Genomic DNA, 25414 nt, shown 5'->3' with positions numbered 1-25414 from the left:
CTTTGGCTGAGAGGCTCCTGCTGCTTTACAGGTGCTCGTCCGCTGGATGCTGCAGCCAACCAGAATAGCTGGAGTGTGCACTGCAGTGTTCTTCTTAGTGCTTTGTTTCCTGTGAATCCTCCCGTTGTTGCTTTTATTTTCTGAGAAGAAATATGATTCCTATTTATAAGTAGTGACTTAGATATGAAGGAATAGACCAAGGACATATCACCGCTCATTCAGAATGGTGCAAGGCTCCATTGACAATCTACTTCTCATTATTTACATACAAAACCTTGGACTAAGGTTATTTTGCCATTATCCCATAGAAAGCTTTCAAACTAAATTGAGTAAATGTCAGTAATGTAAATGTCCATGTGCCACATATTTAATCTGAATTAAGTTTTTATCCCAGTGCTTTTAGCCACCTTCAGCTCAGTTTTAATGTTATTACTCCCTGTTTTACCCATAACCTCCTCTCTATCCAAAAAGGATGAAACAGTGGCTCTGTGTCTGCTAAAGAGGGGAAACACAGTCCGTAATGATTCAAGCGTGTAAGAAGAGGTCATGAATATTAATGTCCTGTCTGATGTCCAGGGGTTGCTTTGGGCTTGTAAAGCCATCTGGTTGCAACAGAAAGATTACAAACCTGCATTTTGGTAGGGTGGTGTTCAGTTTGGATTTAGAGGTGAACTTGGGGGTCCACCGGGCAAACAAAGAGCACGTTGGATTGAGGTTGGGGGTCAGTGGTATAGCTCAAGCCCTGGAGACAGGCGATAATGAGAGATTTGTGCTTTCATACACACACAGAAACCCACAAAGACAATTCCTACCCCTTTTACCTAGAAAATGCTTTGAATAATCAGAAAAATGCTTGCAATTCTAGCATCAATTATGTCCAGCTGTTCAAGTGCTACATAATTTTTGCTTTTAAGGTTCTCTGTGTTTTTCTCTTTCCTTTTACTTCGTCGCAGACACTCTCCCCATCTAATGTTCCGCCCCTTTCTCTCCTGTCGACTCTAATACAGTGTTTTGCTGCTTCGTGAGCGCTAGTGTTTGAGGTAACGCTGAAAGGCTCATTCAGTTCCAGTAAAAATGAATCTGTTGCCTTCCTTTCTGAGATTAATTCCAAGATTTGGAGTCAATCGTATTTCTTGAGATTACTTTATTAGTAGGCAAATGAACTCTGTAGGACTGCTCCACATGGCCAGACAGAAGCAACTGTTGAAAAGGGCCATCAGACAAAGCTGAGGCAGAGTTGATTGCCCGTGAATGGATACTGAAAAAATGTAAAACCTTCCTTCATGCTTTCAAAGAAAATGATTTTGCAGGTCCAGTGCTTCATTGTCATTATCATGAGGCATTCATGAGCTCACTCACTTTTCCCATAGATCTGTGTTCATTAGCTCGTCCATTCACACGCCCAGACACTCCGCCTGCTGTGTTTGCGTTCAGTGTGTGTGTAGAGCTGTCCAAACTGATTTAAATGGGTTAGTTGTCCAGTAGCTCAGTGCTACACATGGCGTGGAATTGCATTTTGTGACTTGAAAAGCCAACTAGCCAAACCAGCAAATCCTCTCTGGCGAGAGACCATTTACACGGTTGCTATGCTCTCTTTAGACCATCTCCCTGTCAGACGCTGCACCACGGTTGGTCACAGCGAAGCCAGTACACCACATCTCCTGTTCATGTACAGCCAACTACTGCTCCGCTTTGGTCTCACACATGTGGACACCAGTATCATCCAAATATTGCACCTGCTCTGTAGTACTGCAGTAAAAGGACGGTACACAAAGGAGGGTTTTTTTCTACCGTGATGACCATGCTTATTGTCTTACTGTGATAACCATTGATGAAAAAAAACAACCCTGCCTGGTTAGATCGTGTAAACTAATTAGTATGTTAAGATGACAAAAATACAATACATGTTCCTGTCATATTTTAAAAATGAAACTTGTAGAAGGTGATCCATTAATGAATAGTTTCATGGTAATATAAACTGCGCAGTGAAGGAAAACACTGCAACTAAATATTGTGAGTTGAAAATAATTAAATAATAAATAAATCCTTTGATTCTTGATTGGTTGATAATTTCATTAGCTGCAAATTTCATGCTCTGTTACACATCATTGCATGATATAGTTTTAATTTTATTTTAATCATATAGCAATCACTGTGTTTAAAGTTGTATCAGCTACAGAATAGCTTTATTTAGCTTGAGGCAATGCAATCTCCAGCAATTCAAGTTTAAAACAACCACAATGATCCTTTAACACCGCCTGGTGCTTTGTTTACATGTGTTAATTTCTAACAGATTGCTACATGGATTAGCAGGACGGATTCTTTCCTGACTAATGTGCTTAAGCAAAGTTCAGTTCCACTAGCTTTTTTTACAGCTTTTAACAGCATATCATTCCTTCACAATAACTGCAGGTGGTGTATAAAATGCTACTAAGTGGACCTTGAATTAAGATTCCTTATTATATTTTTTGTCAAACTTTGTAATGCTGTTTCTGCAAATGTCAGTATTATTTGTGATAAAAAAGAGGACCAAGCATAATTATATTTGTCTTTCTTTATCTCTAACGAATGCTTGTGATTTGACAGTAAACCACAAACAAACACGGAACATTTTTCCAGGAGAGCTGAATTTGTGTCCCGTGCAAAACTAAAAGCAAGCCATTTCAATAGTCGCTCGACTCATTTTTCACTCGCTAGTGACGTGAGTCAATATTAATTTGGAAGTGAGGTGAGTGCCATGTGAGTTAAGTTAACATCAACCATGTTCTTTTCCTAAACCTAACTAAGTGGTTTTGTTGCCTGACCTTACTCCCTGTGAAGACAGAAGTTTATTTTGAAAGGACACCATACCTAGTGAATCAGTCTCCAATGCCAACAGGCACCAACCAGGCACCAACCATGCTTTTCCCCTGCTGAAAATGCTACTTATTTTTCTTAGACTGAGGACAATCTTGACACAGAGTCAATGAACAACCTTCATTCTTCTGTCGATATTGCAAACACCTGTCCTTTGCTGCTTTGATTTACCCTATTCTCCTCTTTCTCATTTACTTCTCTCCTTCCCTTTCACCCTACTGCAGTTTTAACCAATTTTCACCTCTCTGCCTTTGTCCCTCCTCTAATATCTGCTATTACTGCTCTTACACAAGCCTCAGCTCTCATCACTGTCTTTGTCCTTATCCTAACCTCTTTCTTTCTTCTTTTTTTTTCTCTCCTGTCGCCTCGTGTTCCTTATTTTCTCATTTCACCTCCTCCACCTGTCATTTCCGTTCTCCAACTTTTACTCAGACACAAGCTATAGATGACTACCAGGTCAAGATCTGCCATTGTTAAGAAAACTAATAAAAGTATTCAGAATAGTATTCAGAAGCCTGCTCCCTCTCTCTCTGTGCCACTCCCTATAATCACCCTCCATCATGCTGAATCTCAAGTGCGTAGTGGTATTAGTTTGGCTGTGTCGGTCTTGTTCTGCTCAGGGGGTCAGCGTATGGTTCAGTTCTCCACTGTAATTGGGCTTTAAAGCCACTATATGTAAACTCAAACGCTTTCCAGGCAAAAGAAACGTTATGTTGTCAGCAAGTGACATGTCATTAATTAAGCTGAGATGATTGCATTTTTCTCAGTGTAGTAAAATCAGCAAGAGGAACAGCCACATCACTGCGATGTGTGTAGTATGTGTTGGAAAATGTAAGTTGCAGCTTGCTTATTCATTCTGTAGCAGTGCAAGAGCAGTAAGGCCTCTGAAATCTCAATAGGATTTCTGCATTTCTTAGACACTCACAGCTTAGTGTTCTTTGAGATTCCCCACTCCAAAAAGACATGTGAAGACATGAAATGCAATGCAAATTAGCTTTTCATTGCTACTTTCAATACAATATGATGTTAACCTGAAGCTAAATGCAGTTCACGTCCCAACACTCAAGGTTTCACCCATTAATTTAAACCTTTTTTAGGCTCCACTCGACATGCGTTATCATCATTAGGGTTCATTAGGATCCAAAGAAAGGAGCAATCAAATTTGTCCTCCAGTGTTTTTTAAAAGATACAAAGACTTTCTCCGTTTAGATTCAATTGCTATTTTAGCTTTGTGTATTTGTATCTGCCTGCCTGTGTCTGTGTCGTGGAATGTTTTCAGAATTCAATCTTAGACTCAGGAGTGAAAGTAAAAACAGGTTTTATGGCAAGTGCTCTGCTGAAGAAGTCTCAGAAGTGGAGATGCGTCATCCCTCGCACATTTACATCCCTTTTTTGGAAGGGCTTTACTGTTTGCCTCAAATTAGACTTTATAAACTTCTACTACTACTTAGTGACAGGTCAGTAGATGTTCTATGGCTGCTCCCTTTAGTGTCATTTCAAAATTCTCAGTGTAATAAAGTAGACAATTTTATCTTCTTAGTGTGAAGAGGATCACAGAGGGGGGTGCTTGATAGGGTGAGAAAATGAAAGGTAAATAAAAGTCAAGTCAGTCTTATTCATCTTCAGGGTTACATTGACACACAACAGCCACGCCCTTATTTAAACCCAGATCTTTTGTTAGCATATATGTGTGTAAATGAAATCATACAGAAGATACTTTATGATACATTGTCCAGAAAATTACTGCAAGACCAAGCACTTTGCATTTTTCATCACTATTGCCAGTTAGAAAGATTTGTATATAGTAATAACCATTTATCTTAGCACTCAGTAAAGGTAAAAAGGTGTTCAGCATTTCAAAACTAACCAAGAGGATCAAGTTAGCTTCATAATTATTCTGTGTGTTTGAGATGGTTTATGTATTGGTAAAGTTATTGTATTTTGCTTTGACAAATCTTGTCTAAATCTTGTTTTCAGTAAACAGATAGGTAGAAAGTATATTATTTTTCTAGCCCAACTGAGACTGGGTTTTTGACTCTGATATCAATATTCAATCCAAAAACAAATCAGCCATTGTGCGTTTTCTCACTGAATCAGATAACAATCATTCCTTGAAGATTTTTTAAATTGTGACCACTTTATACACTAAGCGGGACATTCTTACCTTTAAAAAAATAACTTGTCCCTGTCTATGTAATGGTGATTGTTTCAAAAGTACTATCATCTTATCTTTGACAATTGTCAGATTTATGTCCTGCTATAGTCATTGTTCAAAAAGTTCTAAGAACACATACATAAAGAAAGTTAACTCTGAATTTTTGACATATCTCATAGGGACTGTCATACAGTAAATGGCCACATTTATTCAACGATATACATGATCTCTCAGTAGAAGACATGCACAGTTTATTGCACATTTATCAAATGTAGTGCATATAGAAGCATTTTTTTAGTACCTCAAGCTACAGTAACCACAGCACCAAGCATAAAATGGCACATAATGATTCATAATTAGTTTAATTCAGATGATGACTAATTCATAATGACACCGTAACTCTTTTTTTTAAGGTTTGTTTTGGTGCCTGTGCATGCAAGTGCCCAAATCTGTATCATTTCATTAAAAGAATGTGGGTGTGAAGTTGAGTCTCTCTCTGTACAGGATTTTTATCTGTTCAGTCTGCTTGCAAACAAAACGCAGGTGCCTCTCCTGTCTCTGCCTGATCATAATTAGAGGAGCACAGCTGTTGTCTGCACCTCTGCTGACCCTTTTCTCACAACACTATTGATCTGTCTTGTCAAGGCCGCACCAGCAGAACCGCCATGTGCATATCCAAATCCTCTGTCATCAGGGAGCAGTCTCTTGATTTGATCACTGAGATGAAAGTGAGGAAAAACCGAGTGACTCCCAGGTGAACAGCAAGCAAAACGGATTTCAATTTTGCTGATTGTTGTCATCAATGTTATGAAAAGGGACTCTGCCCCATGTTACAATGTTGCTTTTGTTTCATCTTTGTCAGCTCTGTCAAGAGTTTTCTCTTTTGTGGAAGGGGACAATACTCAAATCAGCTGACATTGCTCATCTTTTTCTGCCAGCTGCTCGCTAAATTAATGCTCTGCCATTTTCCCTCTCTGAAGTGAAACTAAAGAATATTTCAGTCTTTTGTCTCTCTATTTACATGTTTGTTTTTTACTAAAAGGCCAAGATTTGTTGGCTAACTGTTTGCCAATCTTGTTGTGTAAAGTTGAGCTCTATTTTGTTTGAGTAGTGCAAGTCAAATATTTGGCTATATTCCCAGAACTGGACTAAGTCCACGGTTAGATTTTAAACAAATAATGAAAAAAAACACATATCCAGTTAAAGCTCTCTATTGAAAATTGTGGATGCAACAATAAAAAAAAATAATTTCCAAGCTTGATAAGCACAGATAGCATTGCCTTTGTGGGCAATTCAGAGAATATTTTCCGGTAAATGTTTCTTCATTTAATCAGCAGGCTTGAATCAGCTCCCCAAATCAAATTAGTGGTTTCTGTCTTTATCGTCACTGCTTACAATAATAACAGGGGAAAAGCAATTCTTTCTTTTTTCTCAGAGACATTTTGCTCTGAAATAGGGCAGTGGAGCAGGGAACAGGACTCTCTGGAGGACAGGAACTTTTTTTTCTCTGAACAGGCTGATCAATGAGATAGAGAGCTCGTGGTCAATGTTCCACTATCCTAAAAGGCACCATGGGATCCGCAGCCTGCTTCATCTTTATCACTGGTCTGCTACTGCTCTGACCGCAGGGACCTGATGCAGGATCATTACTACCACAAATAGAGATCTGGCTTCATGGGCAGAGACTGGGATGAGCCGGAGGCCTGAGATGGAGATTGTTGGTTGGGCCACGTTGACACTCTCATATCTCTGGTGTCTCATCTCTTCCCTTTCTGTCCCAAAGGATTTCCCTGTCTTTTCTGAATGCCAACAGCTGGTCTCCCAAATCCCCCATAAACCTTTTGGTTCGAAAGGGGATCAGGTAGACATAATAGACTACCACCTGCCCTCCTCCATCTCCTGCCACCCTGCAAAACCTTGCCAACTCCACTCTGGCATTCCAGCCTTGGCATCACACTTGCTGACTGATGGACAATGTCTCCAACAGCATCTGCTCTCTAATGCTCAGTAGCCAATGTAATTATTTGGTTTGCAGTATGTCACATCCAGCCATGCTTCATACTTCTGCTATTGGTTGGTTTTCTACAATTGATGATTTCCAAACTAATATTCTAGGTCCACTTTTTGATGGTAAACAAACTGTTTCCTGTCTGGCCTCTGCAAAGCTTGTATTCTGCTCACTGAGACTAAATGGCCACTGTCCACTTGGCTGCAGTGGTGATGTTTTTTTTAGAACAGTTAAAGTCTTTCTGCCAAGCATGTGTTGTATGCTAATTGATAGCAAGGTCAACGTGCGATAATGTAAACGAGTCACTTCAAACATGACTGATGAACAGCACTAATGCTAGCTTTCCCACAGCCGTGCCTAACACGTTCCAAGACCATTAAAAGTATGCTTAGTCCAAGCCAACAGATGTAGTTGCTCATTATGTCTCTGCTCTCCATATGGCACTATTGCACCACCTCGCCTTCACCTCCTCTCACTCGGACCCCCTCCCGGTAGGCTCCTATTAGGTTCACAGCGGACAGGTAACAGAATGACTTGGACACTTGTCAGCTCAACAACCGAGGCAACCCAGAGCTTGTTGTACTGGATGGAGGGGAAATTAGCTTTCACCTTCACTCCAGCTCAGAGCAACGGTCTCCTAACTAATGCCTGGTCGGATTTGAAACTACCCTTCTCGAATGTAACCTTGATTTCCCATTGAAGAGGGGTTATCGGAGGTTATTGGTAAGCTTATACAAAGCAACGAAAAAACCCTGGCTGTCTCTAACAAGCTGCCAACAGTGCTTTTTTGGCTAGGCAGTTTGAAAATGTGCCGGTTTGTTTAATTCCTTGTTTTAATAGCTAATCTGAGCAAATCAGAGTGCAGTCTCAGTGTAATTAAGGCAAGTATATTGTAGGCACATAAACATTGAGTTGAGGTGTTTTTTCTGCCAAACAAAGGGGCCTCCTTTTTCCCCCACTGCTCAATCTGTGTGTGTGTGTGTGTGTGTGTGTGTGTGTGTGTGTGTGTGTGTGTATATGTATTACTTGTGCAAAGCCTGTGTCCTGTGAGAGCTTCCTCATTAAACGCCTGTCAAACCTCTGTCTGCAGACCTGCCAGCCTTTCTGTCACACTGCAGGAAACACACACACATACACATACAGTATACGGACAAGAGCACAGAGAGTGAGCAGACTCTTTTTGTGTCATACACACACTCTGAAAACACAAGGAACAGAGTTGTACCTTTTGTGGTTGTGCAAAGGTACAACTCTGTCCCCTGTGTTTTTCGTCATTACTGGGGCTGGGTATCGTTTGAAAATGTTCAAGACATGGTGACAATATGCTTCCTGGACAACACTAAACAGTTTTACATCTGCCTTTAAAAATGTAAGATTATTATTTAAATTTGGAAATCATGTTGACAAAATATCTAATCATAGAAAAAGTAAACAACACTTAGTCCTGCGCATGCCCAATTTAAATGGGACACTGCATCGCATAGGCATTCGGGTACTTTTTGCCAGAGCACATGCATTGTCATCCAGCAAAGTGCTCCTTTGACCAGTCAAATACGTGCAAGCACACAATCCTATTTTCCTTATGTAAAAGTTAGATTTCTGCTGTTTACCATATGATCATAATGACAAAAGATGAAGTGATTGTTGCCTTGATAACTTTGAAGCTTTGCAAAGTTTTGGTGACTTATAAGGACTTTCTGGATTGTATTTCATCGTCTTACTGGTACCTGAAAGAGCCACCACCAATGCAGCCACTTTAATTTTTTAATTGAGTGCTGTTTTCCTTCTGAACACCCCATTTTTGATACCTGTTGCTAGAGACATAAGCAATTTCAGTTGACATCCAAAAAGTTTAATACTAATCATTTCTTAATGACTACAGCATAAACAACTTTTATGACTTCCTGTCATAAAATTGTATAGATAATAAGTACTGTATCTTCTAAATAATGAATGAGAGCCACAGTAATCTGCTTTAACTTGAAATGTATTTGTAGCCCACAGAGACCCAACAATAACAAAGCTAAATGCTGATGTTGTTATTAAATCCCCTGAAACTGTATGTCTAGAGAAATAAACCAATAAAGTGGGGAACATGAGACAGATTGTCTTTGACAACAGAATCAAATTCCAAACTGCTAAATTCAATGAGACCATTTAATGAGTGCTGATTGTAACCATTCGCCATTCCTCACTCTCTGTTTATGTCTATTATGTGTGTTTACCTTTTCCCCTTTTCCTGTCCTGCACACGGTTTCCCCCGTCTCAGCCTCTGTGTCGCTCACTTCATTGCTCTCTTCTTCTGTCAGTCAGACTGTCAGTTTATCTCGATCCTTCTCTATGTTCCCTCTCTTTCTTTGTCTTTCACTTGCACTCAGTCTCCCTGTCCTCCCCCTCCCTTCGTTCCCCTGGCACACGCTTGTCTCCACAGCAGTAACCGGGTTATTTCGTTTTATTTACAGTGAAGCATACCAGATTATTACAAGAGGAGTGGTTACCTTGGGCTTTTTTGTTTGCCTGAGATTTTCCTCTCCTCACAATTTTCAGATGTAATTAGTTTCACTCCCACACCAATAGACTGCCCTGAGCAGATGCTTTTTAAAGACACTTCCATCTCATTTTGAATTACAGCTCGTTTACTAGTATTTACAAGTTGTTTACATTGCCTCTAATAATCGTCTGTGCTTTAGCCAGATAGATTAACGTGAGAAAAACTTACCTGACTTAAACTGCTGTCTCTACTGATAATGTTGCAATTTGCAACAAGAATATTTGTACAGAATAGAGGGCATATTTATATTCTGAAAACGTTTAACTCAGTCACATGCATGCACAATAACACCAACACAATATTTTTGTACAAAGGTTTATGGATCATGATTATTGTGTTAGACTGCCTTTTGATTTTGTTGAAAAATGGTAACTGTTGATCAGGGGTCACTAAAAGGCAGACCGCCGTCTGGATCCGGACCCTGACGCCGTTGTTTCTCGACCCAGACCTAAAACCGATAGATAATTGAGAATTATTACATTTTTGACGGAGCGTTTTAACCGGCGTAGCTTTTCTAGCTTTTTCGGCACTCGTTCAGCGGTCCAGGAAACACACTGATCAATTACATGCGTTGTACATCATCTCATGGGGTGCCAATCAAATGTGTGTGTTACGATAATTATCACCCTGGACTCGACTGAGATAAACACACACACACGGCAGAGACGGGGAGAGAGATCCAACAGTTGGCGAGAACGTGGCACTAAATCATTGTGCAAGTTAGACATTAGACATTATGTTCCGGACCTTTGCATGAGGAAATTCTCTCGAACTGGCCCTCGTTGAATTTGAATTGCTGTAGATGGTAGGAAAATCAAGCCAGTAAAGCACTGTGAGAATGCAAAAAAATATAGACGATAGACGGTTAGAACCTTTAAGCGGCTTTGATTGCACAGTTAAAACAAGCAGGGAACTCAACATTGACATATCATCACCATTAAAAGTTATTATGATGAACGTGTTCGCAAAAGGTTATTTTAACATCAAGCAGGCATGGAGCAATATTCATTTGAAGATATGTTTCTGGCTTGATGATTATTGGTCCAATATTCACTCTCCTTCTAGCTCTGTTTTCGGTTGCCAACTCCTGATAAAAACATCTGGCTCGTTATCTAATAAATTTGCTGTCACATTCTCCCGCTATAGTCACTAACATTGTCTGCCATTTTCTGCTGGGCAGGTTACACACATTTTTTTTTTTTTCAGAGCTTTTTCATTTAAAACAGATGACTGATGAGAGCAGTGGGACTGAAGCAAACAGTTAAGTTGTGGCTGTAAAACTGTAAAATGAGCTGAAAGAGGAACTGCAGAACTTGGTGATAATATTTTATTTTGTGCGAACATATTTCATTTGATCCATTGTTATTAAATGATACTGATTAGTGCAGCTTTAACAGTTACCACAAACAGAGTGCCATTGTTCATAACAGTAAATCAAAAAGTCATAATGTGTGATCAGATGTGCCAGTTTGCCATGTAATTGACTGAGTGATTAGTACTCAGGATTGCTGGCATAGCAAACTTGTGAGTTTCCTGCAAAGCTACACTCAAAGTGATGCAGCTGTTTGGTTCAGAGTCTTTGAAACTGTGCCCTTCAAAGACACATGTGGGAAAGATTTTTCTCTTTTTATTTTTGGGGAAATTGACCAGCAGAGTAACTGATACTAGCTGTTGCTTGCAGATAAGAAGTCTGGCAAGCGACTTTGATGTGGCAGACAACTTGCTGCTAGTAATGTGGAGATTGATTTTCTTTGCTTCGAGTATCCCTGTTTTAACTCAAGTCTTGATTCAAAACACTTTGTCACTTCACCACACGAGGAGCCGTGACTGCCACAGTTTAACAAGCAATTAATCATAGTGCTCCAACCAGGGGGAACTGTCTTAAGGCGTGATCTATAGATAATGTCCTCTCTTTCCAGGCCTTGCTGTAGGCTATGTTGAGCTCCCTTGTCAATGCCAAATGCCAACAGTTAAGTTTAGAATACAGTGGGAATAATTGTGTTTTTGGGAAAATGATGATTATGTCTAGTTAAATATTTGTGAGTTAAGGCTACATACTGTGGAAAGAATCAAGACTCATAGCCAAGTAATTCCCCTGAGATGCTGGCATTTGTAGCAGTAAGGTCCAATAGGATGGAAAAGGACAAAGTGTGTGTGTGTGTGTGTGTGTGTGTGTGTGTGTGTGTGTGTGTGTGTGTGTGTGTGTGTGTGTGTGTGAATATCTGTGAATTTGTGTAAGCTGCTTTCTAAGCCCCCCGCTGCCTCAGATACAGACTATCGAAGCGTGTCAGGTTTCTAAGTGAAAGGGGTCGGGTAGCACCAGTCTGCGGTGCTGAAAAGGAAAGAAAGAACACATGGGAAAAGGGGACAAGTGGGAAAAAAAGAGTAAACAATCTAGGCAACAGAGAAACAGCAGAGAAAGAGGCAAAAATGAGAAAATGGTAGTGAGAAATTGTACAAATGCAATAGGGAAGATGAAGGACACACCTGAAGAGGGGCACATTTCCCCAGTGGGCTGTTCGGCTATTACCCAGGTTTTAGGACTCCTTGAGAAGACTCAATGGCATTCCAGCTCAGGCTGTCAGTAGTGGCCTCACCTTCATCCATCCAGACACCTAGGGACTCCATTACACCCTGATGGGCAGGGATGGAAAACCAACCAAGGGGATATGGGGACGAGGGGGGAAAGCAATGTATGGTACGTTGGGAACCACACAGACAGGCAATCTGGCGTGATGTAGAGGCTCCCTCCCTTGTCCCTCCTCTCAGACCCAGCATGTCCTCCCGCATCCCCTTCAAGCCCCACTGCGCTCTACTGCATGCCTTGGCAGCTTACCGACCCGACACCTGCCACACTCATTCGCACACTCCCTCTGGCCCCCCCCCCGAGGCTCACTGTAAGCCCTGGCACCATGTATCCATTCACATCAACTCATGAAGAACTGAAGCAGAGATGGATTTCATTGGAGGGAAATAGATGGGAGACTTGTTTGAATTGGGGTGGAATGTAATTTATGATTTTCCTGAAGTTCAGCAGATTTGTTGGTGGCTCCAGTCCGGATTTGTTGCTCAGGTCACGTTGAAGGCTGCAACGTTAGCTGCAGTGTACTTAACCTCCCTTTTGACAGCGCAGACGTGCCTGTGCTTGACATACCTGTTAGTGTAGTGGGGGTGGTATGATAAATTCATTAGATGCGGCTAAGGAATACAGATATTTATATAGCTACAGCAAATCTATGCTGTGAAAACACAGCAATCAATCTAACTAAAGATTGTGTGCCTCACAATGGGGCTCGGATAGAAGTATTTTGTGTATTTATTGATTCTTTCTGAAGGCTTGGCTGGCTTTCTTTTACTTACTCCTTGTGTCTGATCTTTGCTCTGACTACTGAAAAAAACACATGCACTCCATTACATATGGTTCTGCTCTTTAATATGTTATTTTTACCATTTTAAAAGAGCTATATTTAACATTTGGAACATCAATGTAGCAGCAAACAACTATACAGTAAGTTTTGTATAGATATAGTGGAGTAAACGTCTAAGCATAGAATTCATTTGCTTTCCCTCTGTAGGTAAACAGTGTTAGTTCCGCCAGCACTTTGGCCATTGTTTGCACTGTTATCGCTGAGAGACATTAAGAGGCAATCAAAATGCTCCGAATCTCAGATCTTGTATCTTCAATAGTTCATATTCAGTGTAATTTAAATTGTATTGTTTATTATTGAGCATGTGAGGATGTTTTAAAATGTTGAGTGTCTGTTCTCAAGTTTTTGGACTGTGATACATTATAGTCCAGCTTCCCCTTTTGATTTTAACAATGACCCTGTGACTGAGATGCTGACTTAGACCTTAAAGAGTGGTTGAGGTTTTTTAAAATCATTTTGGGTTAAAAGTGTAGAAAGATTTAGCAGCTTTACACACAGTTCCCAAATTGTAGGACAATGCAGCAGGACGATGATCCTCCCAATGCATGCATGTCTATTGTAAGGTTAGTCGCGTGACCTCAACATTTGCATTAGCTCAGTTGCTTGAAGAGTTCAGTCAGGCAATAAACACAAATTATATGACAAAAAGTAAAAATATTACTTGTATGTACTTTTTTAAATGTTTGTTAGTCCAATTCTGTTCATCTGATATGGATGTAACTACCCTTAAATTACATCTGAGAGTCTCCACTTTAACCTCCTTGTAAGCATTTTATGTTTATGTGCTGGAGTAAAAAGCCAATTCTCCCAATTATGATATATGGAAAAAAAGTCCTTGTGAAGTAACAGCTAACAGTTTTAATTAAATGTGTTTGACTAGCTGATGGGATGAATTTGTCTACCCGTTTCGTGATAATATTAACATCCCCAATTAAACTTTATTGTGCAATATTCCTAAGCACCAGATTTCATTCCCAAAATAGAACAGATATTTGGTTGCTGTGATATTTTGTGCGTGTGCACATTTGTTATAACAGTTGCAGCTAAAACACACAGTTAAAGGTGCTCCACAGTGAGCCGGGTAAACAAATGTTTTGTAACAGTGGGTGAGGGGGTGTTGTACTGAAGATTTCTCAAACAAGGGCTTGTTCGTGTGGGTGAAACAAAAATATGTTTTTAGATCCATGCTTGTGCTTCACTTGAGCTTCAGTGCCTCAGTCACTGAAAATAAATGTATTCTGAATATGCACATTGCGGCAGACCGCTTAGGTTATCCTTGCTTGTTATTCATTATAAAAGGTTAAAAGGATTTTTCTGGCGGTTTTTCTCACTATTTTTTATTTTGCAATTTACACTTTTCTCTTGTTGTAATCTCTTTTAAGGTTGCCCTGCCTGCAAACGTCAGCTGCATTTTTAAATGTGAACATTAATGCGAAATGTCAATCTACTGCAATTGATTATATGATAGTCTGACATCAGCGTCTTTGTGCAGGTGCCCTATGTCAAGGTGGCTCCGGAGGACATTCTGAAGGTTCAGTTCCCCCGTTTCACCACGCTGGACCTGAGGCCAACCAACACCGACATTAGCCTGGCTGTGGCCGGCCTTCTCACCTTCTTTAACGGCACCACAGCCTGCCTCATCTGTGCACAGGCTGACTGTGAGTAGAGGATTCACACCTTCACAACAAAATACACAATCATACACACCTGGGGAGAATATGCCAACAAAGTGCAAACATTGTTGTTTAATGTCTGCTATCCTTTAACACATGTTGGCACACACAAACTTATCGCACGCACGCCGACTGTGTTCTAACAGATGTGTTGCTTATCAACATCTCACCCTGTGACATGATCCCTTCTGAAGCAGCTGCTGCTCTCCACAGTTAGAACTGCCTCACAGCAACCCGCCCGACGTCTGCATCCCAAAATAAATCACATTCACATCACTCTTTTTCAACATCTTCATCGTCCATGAATTAAAATAAGGATAGAGCATGTTAAGCTGTGTCATGTATATTCTGTCTTCAACTTTCAATCTCATCTGTGTACACTCTTAAAATACCACCTGCTGATGATAAAAACACATCTTTAAGACAGAGAATAATGAATTGGGATGAAGTTTGCAGCTGTATCCACCCGTGATCTGACCGCCTCTTCGTCAAAGGCACTCGTTAGATTCTAAAGATACTAAACTGAATGACCTTAAAAAAAAAGCTTAAAAAATCTCCTCGAGGGAAGTTATTTTCGTAAATAGAGAGGAAGATTAAATCATGGCCTGTTCCCACCCTCTTGCAGTCCAGCAAGCACTAATTACAACTCCCTAGACAAAGGCAGCATGACCCTGAGTGGCACCAGCTAACCTTTTTCCTAATCAGCACAAGGCTTTGAAGAAAGGAAATAGGCTTGAGACATCAACCATGTGTCAGACAGCCCAGAGATGGCAATGAGCCACTGTGAACCGCCCGCCCTGCCTATCTTAATTCTCAGTTCTTCTGCCTTTCAACTTCCTCTTTGACTGTCTCCTTGTCTCTACTTCGGAGTCTCGTTTTATTTATAACCTTTAAGAAGAGATTTGTCCCTTAAAGTTTTGTGTATTAATCCTAAACTTGTGGGTTTTTAAAGAACAGTCTGTTACAGTAAGTGTATGCAAATGTGAGGCTACCTTTTTTGAAACAACGTTTCCACTCTTTTATTCAACTAGTGCAATGCTCGTTTGGGCACAAAGTGTGTGACTGTTTGGAATGGGCCCATTGCTTGGTCTCCAGAAGTGTTGCTTTCAGCGTTGTTGAGAACCGACATAGACAGACAGAACTTCCTTGCTTTATAGTTAGATTTGCCAAAGATAGCTTTCTGTTATGCGGAAATTGAAAAACTAACTTACTAAAAGAAAATACTGTATAATGGAAGTTTAACCAAACCCTACTACATGACCCATAACAACTGCAAGGATCGAGAATATATCATGAGTTCTTTTCCCTCTAGGTGCTTCTGTACCTGACAGTCATTCTTCCAATTCAGAGCTCAGATGTTGTTTCTGTGATATTTATCCAACCCAGAGTTGATTAATACAGCTCTGGCAAGAATAGTGATAACAAGTGGAGCTTATAGGCACCCTCTGACTTTAATATTGGTGGAGTTTGGAGAAAAAGAAACAGATTTTAACATTACCTTTTTTTCTTCCCTTGGATGTTTGTGGGTGTGCAGGTTAGTGGCGAGGTTCTTACTTTGTGTGAGAGGGCTAAGAGAGGACTGGAAAGGAAATTAAATGAAATGAAAAGAAATGAAATGAAATGAGCGAAGATGAGAGGTAGATAGAAGGGACCAAGAGGAGTCCGAAATGAGAGAGAAGAGTAGAGGATGTGATTCGCCAGAGGTGAAATGTAGTGATTGGGGTGACGAGAGGGGAGGAGGTAACTACGCTGGAATTATACATTGGCAACAAGAGGGAGACAGTCCAGGAAATGACGCGGTTGTATTGATTGCGCCCTCTCATGTGACCCTCATTCATTCAATAGAAAATGCAGCAAATGGCAGCATGCCTGGATTTGTGTGTGTGTGTGTGTGTGTGTGTGTGTGTGTGTGTGTGTGTGTGTGTGTGTGTGTGTGTAAAGATCTGTATTCGGCAATATCATCAGCTGAAACCCATCCGACTTTGGCTCCGGCTTGCTCAGCTCCACCGTCCCCGTCAGCTCACGCAGTCAGTTTGTTGGTTGGCAGCCTGCTGTCGGTGGCTCATCCACATGTGCCGGCCTCATTAATCACCCAAGCCAGTGACAGCCTAATAGAGCGTGGCCAATTCATGAATATTTTCCAGCGATGGCTGAGGAGGCAGGAGTGGAGGTGGAGCCATGCCCAAAGGCACTGTGCACACCAGGACGGACATTAATCTAGCTAACCTCCACTATCTACGGCAGTGTGTGTAGTAGCAGCCGCAGCACTATAAGTCTGGCCCAGAACACGGTCCAGGTGGTTGAATTTTTAGGCCTGCTGGGTGGCCCCACATGTTGTGTGGCTATAGCTTTTTGTAAATGAAATGAGACACGTAGAAATGCACACACACTTGCACGGGACTCACCTGCATGCACAAACGTACTCTATGCAAACCAAATGCATTCACATGCATGCTGTTCCCGCTCTCACATGCACTGTGCTACAGGAGTGCACTTTCATTAGTGAGGTGATTGGCGCAGCTGTCAGCAAGCTCAAAGGGAACATCCAATGAACTCTAAAATTTGACTGGAGCTGCAGTGCAGGTACAGGATTTCTTAGTTCAACAAAACAGTAGGCCTCAAATGCTTACAGAGCATTTTTCCACCTTTGATAGGCCCTGTTGGATACCAGGGTTTGACATTTTAGCTCACTGCTTCGTTCCACTGCAGCTACAGCAGAAAACACTTTCTTTACTTGTTGTATCAGGTTTGCACTACAATCTGTTTGTTTTCATCGTACTTGTACAGTGTGCCTTATGCTAATTGCTCTTTTTTTCAGGTGATGATTGCATGTCCATGTCACCTTATAAATTACAATTCTCCATTACACACTATTTCTAGGGTTGACCTACTGCCTCTCCATATTTCTATGTGGTATTATCATTTCTAACCTATAATCATCGTTAGTCAGGTGGAAGAAAAAAGACATCTTAATGACTTGTGACCAGGGTTGTATATAGAGGTGTAAGAATGACAGAAACGTTATAATTACAGGGGATGGTGGTAATACTACATAATTACATAGATAATTGTAATTACACTGTGGCTACAAATGATCCTGATGTGAAAGGCATTGATGGCAGTAATCAAAGTGATGGTGGTGGTTCTAGAAGAAGCCGCACTTTGTAGTTTTCAAAGATTTTCACTAAAAAGATGAAAGGCAGTTGGCTCTCCTGCTGCTTTTTTTTTTTATAAATTGACACAGTCAAATTGACAGTTTGAATTTGTGGAGAGTGGGTGAATTTTTTTGCATATAGGTGCAAGTGTGCAGTATTTTTTTCTTTAGAATAAAAGCCTATACCTATTCTGACAAAAGGGATTCAGGTGGATTTCTCACCTGCGTCAATGAAATATGTTTTTTTATAAAGAGACACATCAAGAGACGTCTCCTGGTAGTCATGTAGTCTAGAGGAGGGTGTCACATGACAATAACCACTGACAGTAGTGATGTCAGTAACCCACCCAACCCGCCTTGAAACACAGACCCCGTCTCGTTAACCATGCTTTGTTGTTTGTTGCCAAGTCATCGCCATTTAAATCTATTCAACCAATGTGTTTATGATTAAATTGTTTACTAGAACACAACATTGTTTACAAGAGCACAAGGTTCTTCATAGGTATAGTCTCTCCAAGTACCCTGATTGATGCATTTAACTTTAAAATATACCACATTTTATTCTCGGGGAGCATGCCCCTTAGAGGGTTGAGGTCCACCCAAAATCCTGTGGGAAACAAGTGTGTAGCCTTGTCTTTTGTTGCAGAGGAGTTTCGTTCATAATCAGAGCAATAAAAGGAATTTGGTGATTATCATCAGCTAAACATAAATCTGTGCCACTGTGTGACAGGGGGATTATAGTCAGAATTGATGGTTGAAGTTTTATGGTTATTTGGGTTATGAGAAAGGGAATATGCTCAGACATACCTTGAATGTTTTGACACATGTTCTTGTCCACAACATTTAAAGTTATGCCCCCAATGGTGACAAAGTCATAAAAGTATATTTTACTCTCAGCTCAAGGCTAAATATTGAGTCATAATAATGTACAGCTGCCATCCGGGCTTTTGAGTCTGTGTAAAAAAAATGTGTCTGTGAACGAAGGTTTCATTGTACATAATTCCCCCTACTGTACACCTGTCAAGTAATTCATATTCCACTGCCGTATTTTCACAGGTTAAATGTTTTTAAACTGCTGGTGTCTCTGTGTTGTGGCAGTATTTGCTTTGGGGTACTTTGTGCGTGTGTGTGGATCCGTGGTGTGTGTGTGTGTGTGTGTGTGTGTGTGTGTGTGTGTGTGTGTGTGTGTGTGTGTGACATCTTGCAGGCACCCTGTGGTAACATAATGTCAAAAGTGTATGAGTGGTTCCCTGACTTGATTACTTATTTGTGTGCCTGAAAGAGAGTCAGAGCTATAATTCGTCCATGCCATCGAGGTAGCGTGGTAGCTAACACACTACGTTTAATACTTGGGAGGATCCTCTTTGATATAAGGCATTCCCTAGATTCAAACCTTAAACCTTAACTTTCACTATTGTCTTACAGTTATAATCCTTACTATACTTACTATATAGTATATACTTATAAACTTAACACCTGGCCTGGTCCATCACCAACAGTATTGTGATGGGGTTCCGACGACGCTGTTGGTCAACACGGCTTTATCCGCTGTAAATGTGGTATGAGAGCAGTGCAGAGTGGCGGCTGTGAGCTAACCAGTCATGAAAGAAAATATAACTTTTTTTTTTAATGTATCCTAATTCTCAAGGTTTTAAACTTCATAGAGACAGAGGTACTGTACAAGCACACATGCACACATACCAGCTCAAATTCTATGGAGAAGAAGAGACTTTACAGCACAACATGCACACAGTCCAACAGAACTTGTTTTTTCTCTGCACAGGGACATATACAAGTGCAACTAAAAAAGGGATTTTTTTTTCATTCAGCTGCCTGTTTTTCATTTGATTGAAACTGGTTCACCAGAACAAACAGTGCAGCAACATGGCTGCTGTAAAAGTACCCTGGTGAAAAAAGATTCTGACTCCCCTTTGAATCTTGTGCAGCCAGAACACTAAAGGGAATACAAGCTTTTCTTCTGTGTGTCACTCTATTTGCGTGGGAATGTGTGTGTGCTGTTAAGCCAGCTGCATCTTGTGCAGTGTCTAATGTCATGAACATGAAGCAGCAAAAAGCCATAGAGAGGGGATGCGGGAGGCAGACAAGGATGGTGGTTTAGTAGAAGCTATTTCAAGCTCATCAAAGTTATTCCGTGCTATACTACAGAGGAAGCAGATCTGACAGGTTGGAGACACAGCCAGGTGAGCAAGCAGTAGCCAGGAGTGATGTCTCATGAGTGCATGAGACACGGGTAGCCAGGTACAGGAAGACAAACACACGGTGACATACTGCCGTGCAGACAGGGTAAAAGACAGGCAGAAAGTGAGACATAATTACAGAAGCTATTAGACATGATGCAGGTGACTGGGGCAGTACTGTAGCTTGTGTTAATGTGCTGTGGAGAAGCTGAACGAGTCAGCTTGATAACTTCAAATTGCTGCACCAAAATTGGTCTCCATATGATAGATGTACTACTCAGCTGTCGCCATGGCGAAAACTCACATCAAGCTGTTGACGACCAAAGTCTGAAGTACCATTTCAGTATTACATTATAATGGAAAAAGCAGATGAAGGCTGAGCTAATGTAAGTCCTTCCCCGCAAAGTTAAGTCCTCTCATGACTTTACTTCCCAATATCACGTAATGTTATACGAGTGTGATGAGATCTGCCAAATTGCCAAGGTGAGGCCAATGTAACAATCACACCAACACGACGTGGTTTACTACTCTCAGAGTCCCATTCAGGTTGTAGTTTTCTCACTGTGACACACCTCTCAAATTAGTTTAATAACTCCTATATGGAAAATTAGTCCCTTAACCTCTCAGGGCCTTTTAAAAGATGGATGCAGAGTGGTAAAATGCTGCTGGGAGCCTTTTGATTAAGTCAGCCATGCTTTAATTAGGGCAAATCCCACTTACCTCAGTAGAGTCAAATGGTCTATTACCATGGGAAGAGAAGTTGCTGAAATGTCCCTTTGTGTTTGATGGCTTTACAATAATTGTAATTAAAGGTAATGCGTCCACTTGTTCTGCAAGGAAACATTCTTATGGATTCATTGTTGATACTTCTGGCAGAAAAAAAACAAACAAGAGGCACATTTGTTTGTACTTGAGGACAGTGTATGCTTATCAAGTTCATATTGCATAAACAATATAAACCACCATCTTCTGAATGCACTTGACTTTCCTTTACTTTTCGCAATGTATTTTATCAACTTAAAAAAAACCCGACCATGTGGGAGAATCTTCCTTTCATTACGAGTACGGTGTCTCATGTGTTGTTGCTTCTTCTTTGTGTGCGTTTGTCTTACCGGCAGGCTTACTGAACCTGGAGCAGCTCCTTAGGCAGTTCCTCATCTCCAAGGAGACTTTGTCGGTGCGCATGCTTGACGACAGCAACGACCCGACCCCACTTCTGAAAGAGATACGAGATGACAAGACTGCCACTATCATAGTCGATGCCAACGCCACCATGTCACATATCATTTTGGAACGGGTTAGTATGGCTCACATTATAGCTGTTTTATTTATGCACGGATAAGTTGTCTTTATTTCATGTGCTTCTTGGCTTTGTACCGACAGAGAATTCCCAAGCTCCACTTTTATTTAACTCTCATACATCTCCAACAGCAGAAGTAACTGAAAAATGCCGATGGCAAGAAGCTAAAAATAATTTAATATAGGGAGAATGATTTTTATAACTGGAAGAAGAAGTTGGTTAGTTCTGAGTTTTGACCTGTAAATGTACAGGTTGTATTCACCACCCAAATAATGTGTAGAATGTGAAATATCTTTTTCATCGTCATAATCTGTTTGCTGTTTTGAATCAGAAGACAGATTACGGGAATTCATGCACCTTTGGCAGGGAGAAGAGCTTTTTAAAGACATTGTTACAGAGTCTAGAGTCTACTCTAAAATAAAAGGCCAAGGAATTGAGGCAATCTTGTCAAACAAACCTGTTACATCAAATTATATGGATGAGAGCAATAAATCAAGTTGTATTCCAATGATTCATCTCCCATTCTGCACAGTTAAGTGGATTAGTGTGAGTAAGGACAGACTCATAAAATGAAGGAGCCCCTTTTGTCTACTTTCTAATAGTGCATGTTGTGGATTAAAGCAAGCTGTTCTAGAAATCAGTGAAGCAAATCAAGTGGACTGATTATTTCATGCCCTTCTTATCTATTAGGAATCTTTTGATCTGTTCTCCAAAAACACCTTTTACATAGAAATATAACTATAAATGTACTATGCAAGGCTGTAATATTCATCATGTGAAAAAAAACTTTAGTTTAGTTTACTTTACTATTTCTGTCGGCAGCGTGAAATATGGCCTGTATGTGTTTGCTCCGCTAATGGCCGTAAGAATAATAAGCGTGCGTCTCTGAACATTATTTAAACCTTGACTCCAACATAATGCTTCTCCTGATTAGAGACTTATGTTTGTAAAGAGCCTTGATGGCATCAATAAAGGTGATTGTGGCAGCAGAGAAAGCGAGGGTGTTGGGCAGGAGCATATGGCGTCTTGGTAATTATTACACACCTCATTATTTCTAGAAGATGATGGATGCATGGCTAGAGTGGAGGTGACAATAACTGGAGACTGAGGGGTGCTGGGAGATGGAGAGATGTTTCTCGTCCTTCTCCCTCATCCTCTCTGTTATAGTCTCACTCTCTAACTCACAGTGGTCTCAATCTCTCACCTCAATCAAGTGTTCAGGCTGCCATCAGTGGTCATTCAGTCACCATGGCAACCCTGGCAACCCTGGGCCACAGAGCAGCGGGAGCCCACAGTGGGATGTCTTTCTTTCTCTGTTCCCCTTCTCCCTCCGTCTGTCTCTTCAGTGTGAATGTGGAGTTGCTCTCTTTTGCACTCTCTGTTCTCTGCCCCAGAGAAGACGATTTCACTTTGTTTCCTCACACCTCCCTCCTCGTGTGGCCTTGTACACCCTTATATCTCTCACTCTTTTGTCTCCTTTATGTGTCACGCTGTCGGCCTCTCTCTTTGTCATGACATGATCTGCAGCAGGGTAGTGGAAAGTTGGCAGTCCCGCCTCTAATGCGGAGTGTCTAGTTGCCAAACATATCAAAGCTGTGCGCCGGCATATATGACATTCTAAAATGATGATAAGTGTGCCCATCTTGTCTAAAGGGAGAGAATCGTCTGTTGTCATGCAAGACATCCTCCATTATATGTCTGTTTACATCTTACATCAAACCCTCGACAGACAAAGGTCTCAGTCTCTGAGGTTTTAGCATTCAGAGGGGTTTAGGTCAGCAGTGTTAGCATTCTGAATGTAATCTCATGCAGTCAGCCCTCCACTGTTGTGCACATACAGAACCAGAGTGGGACAGATAGTGAGCCCAGTTCATGGGGGCAGTGCAAACCGTGTGCACTCTGACCAAAGCAGCAGTAGAACAACAAGGAGATCAAAAAGTGGGAAAAAATAAGACAGGGAAGCTTATTTTGAGTGCAGTGAAAGGAAACCAAAAGTATATTTTTCTTATTTTGGTTACATTGTGTCTTCTGAATGAAATGTGGACAGCAACCAAAGGGTATTAGGTTATAATGGCAGTTTCTGTTTGGTAAGGTATTAAAGGTGCAGTGTGTAAAATGTAGCAACATGCTCCAAAAAATAGGTGGCAGTATTTCACTATTGGGTCCACACAATCTCAGGCTACAGTCACCCGTTAGAAAAAAAAATTAAAAATGCAATGTTCAACCTAACTGCCAAAACTCAAAGATAACATTGCTATCTTATAATCTTCCTGTGTCTAAAGTTTACTCCATCTGTGTCTTTGTGACACTGATCCGGGGATGTATGAGTCGTGGAGACTTTAGATAGTTTGTCCCCCAGGAACAGACCCCTGGTGCTGGAGTTTTCTCTGGCTGAATTCAAGCTAACTGCTAACTTAAGGTTCGTCTCCCTTAGCTGCACATTGTAACCTTTTCACATTCTATTGATTATGTTAGTTCATTTGTTTTACGTTTTAAACTAAAATTCTTTTGAAATATTACATGAAGGTACTGGTAAAGGGGAAAATGCTCAACCACCTTGCGCCATTAGCAAACTTTTCTTTCAGTGTTGTAACCCCAAGATTAACAAATAACTTTCCCGAAGCATAATAATTACCTTACATAGACATCGTGCTTGTAGTTTCAGAGTAATCGCATGCTAAATATACTGAAAAGGAGAAACGTTATGAAGACATCATGTGAGGTCACTCAGAGAGTTTAATAATGACAGTTGTAGTTGGATGTTTGTGCTGTTTAAGTGATGCCTTTCTACTTCCTAGTTATTATTATTTATGCTCCTTCACACTTAAGCAGAATATTCAACAACTGAGTGACATATACGCACACAAAAACCCACACAGAGGTTACACTTTTTGCAGATATGACAGCTTAATAGCTGTTATTAAACTCTTTCTGGTGCTACACAACTTTTAGAATAATATTAGTGTGAAAGCTATTTATGATGGAAATATGTAAATGTACGTGCAGCCATGTGTGGAAAACATACTCTCTGAGTAGCATCTTAAAAGGGACATTTGGGTTAATTCATGCTCAGGAAGAATTTCACTCAGGGTTGAATGCTGCTTTTTGTAAAAAAAACTGCTTGGTTTAATATATACTCTACTTGACATTTATTGATTTTAATCATAATGTGGATCGCAGCGTGATTAAACAGAAGCCTATAGCCTAGCTCGATGATTTTCTTTTTTGCTAATGACTTTAATGAAATGAAACTATGAAAAGTTCACCCTGTCCTTCACAACTGCTCCTCCGCTGACTTTGATTTAATCAAATTGTAAGACAGTATCGAGCAGCATACTAATGCATCTCAGAAATTAATTGCTCCATTGAGTGCCATCGTCAGCTAAGAGTGTATCTTATCAAGATGTGGGTTTGATCTGTCTGCTGCAGAGTGGAGCTCGAGTGACACTGAATCACTGACCCCTCGACTTCTCTCCCCGCCCTTTTATTCTTGACTCGCTTTTCTTTCTGTTTTGTTCTCCCCCTCCCTCCTCCGTTACACCTTTTTTACACCTTCTTTCTCTTCCATTTTTTATTTATCTTTCCCCTCCTGTCCCTCTTGTTTTTTGTTCTGCAGGCATCAGAGCTGGGGATGCTGTCAGTCTACTACACCTACATCTTCACCTCTCTGGTAAGGAAACGGGGAATGGTGTGGGTATTTAGAGGCAATACAGATTTCATACCTGCAAGAGTCCATCAGTAGTCCAAAGTTGTGCTCCTGTAGTGTATTAAAGTAGTACACTTTAACTGGTGCTCTTCACTTGAATGAATGATTGAATGGATAGAGTTAAGCAGATAGGAGCTATGACAGAGGAATTATAGCATAGCTTCATTATAGCAAAGCTGATTTTATCCCTCACTGCATGTGACTGCTAATTAGACACATACTGGCTATACTCGCTACACGTTTGCCCTTCTGGACCAAACACATACATAATAATGATTATTATAAACGCAGAGCACTATTGTTGTTATTGCGGTAGCTTTTTCCTCATGGTTCCAATCTAATGAGCAATGAAGCCGTCGCCCTCATTGTCAAAGTTCATTTCTAT

General features: G+C 40.7%; 1 protein-coding gene across 1 annotated transcript in view; it reads left to right on the top strand.

The window, feature by feature from the left end:
• The window catches only part of grik4 (glutamate receptor, ionotropic, kainate 4), a 286850-nt gene that overhangs the window by 182033 nt on the left and 79403 nt on the right, over positions 1 to 25414 (top strand). Inside the window, exons 6-8 of the mRNA XM_068710683.1 lie at positions 14491 to 14656; positions 21142 to 21320; positions 24940 to 24993. Coding sequence (XP_068566784.1) covers positions 14491 to 14656; positions 21142 to 21320; positions 24940 to 24993 — 399 coding nt within the window. The remainder of the gene's footprint in view (positions 1 to 14490; positions 14657 to 21141; positions 21321 to 24939; positions 24994 to 25414) is intronic.

The sequence above is a fragment of the Cebidichthys violaceus genome, unplaced genomic scaffold, assembly GCF_023349555.1.
Source record: "Cebidichthys violaceus isolate CVI_PGR_0920_01 unplaced genomic scaffold, fCebVio1.0.p SCAF_1, whole genome shotgun sequence".
NCBI lineage: Eukaryota > Metazoa > Chordata > Actinopteri > Perciformes > Stichaeidae > Cebidichthys > Cebidichthys violaceus.
The sequence above is the reverse complement of the archived record's forward strand: the minus strand, read 5'-3'. Positions and strand labels throughout refer to the sequence as shown.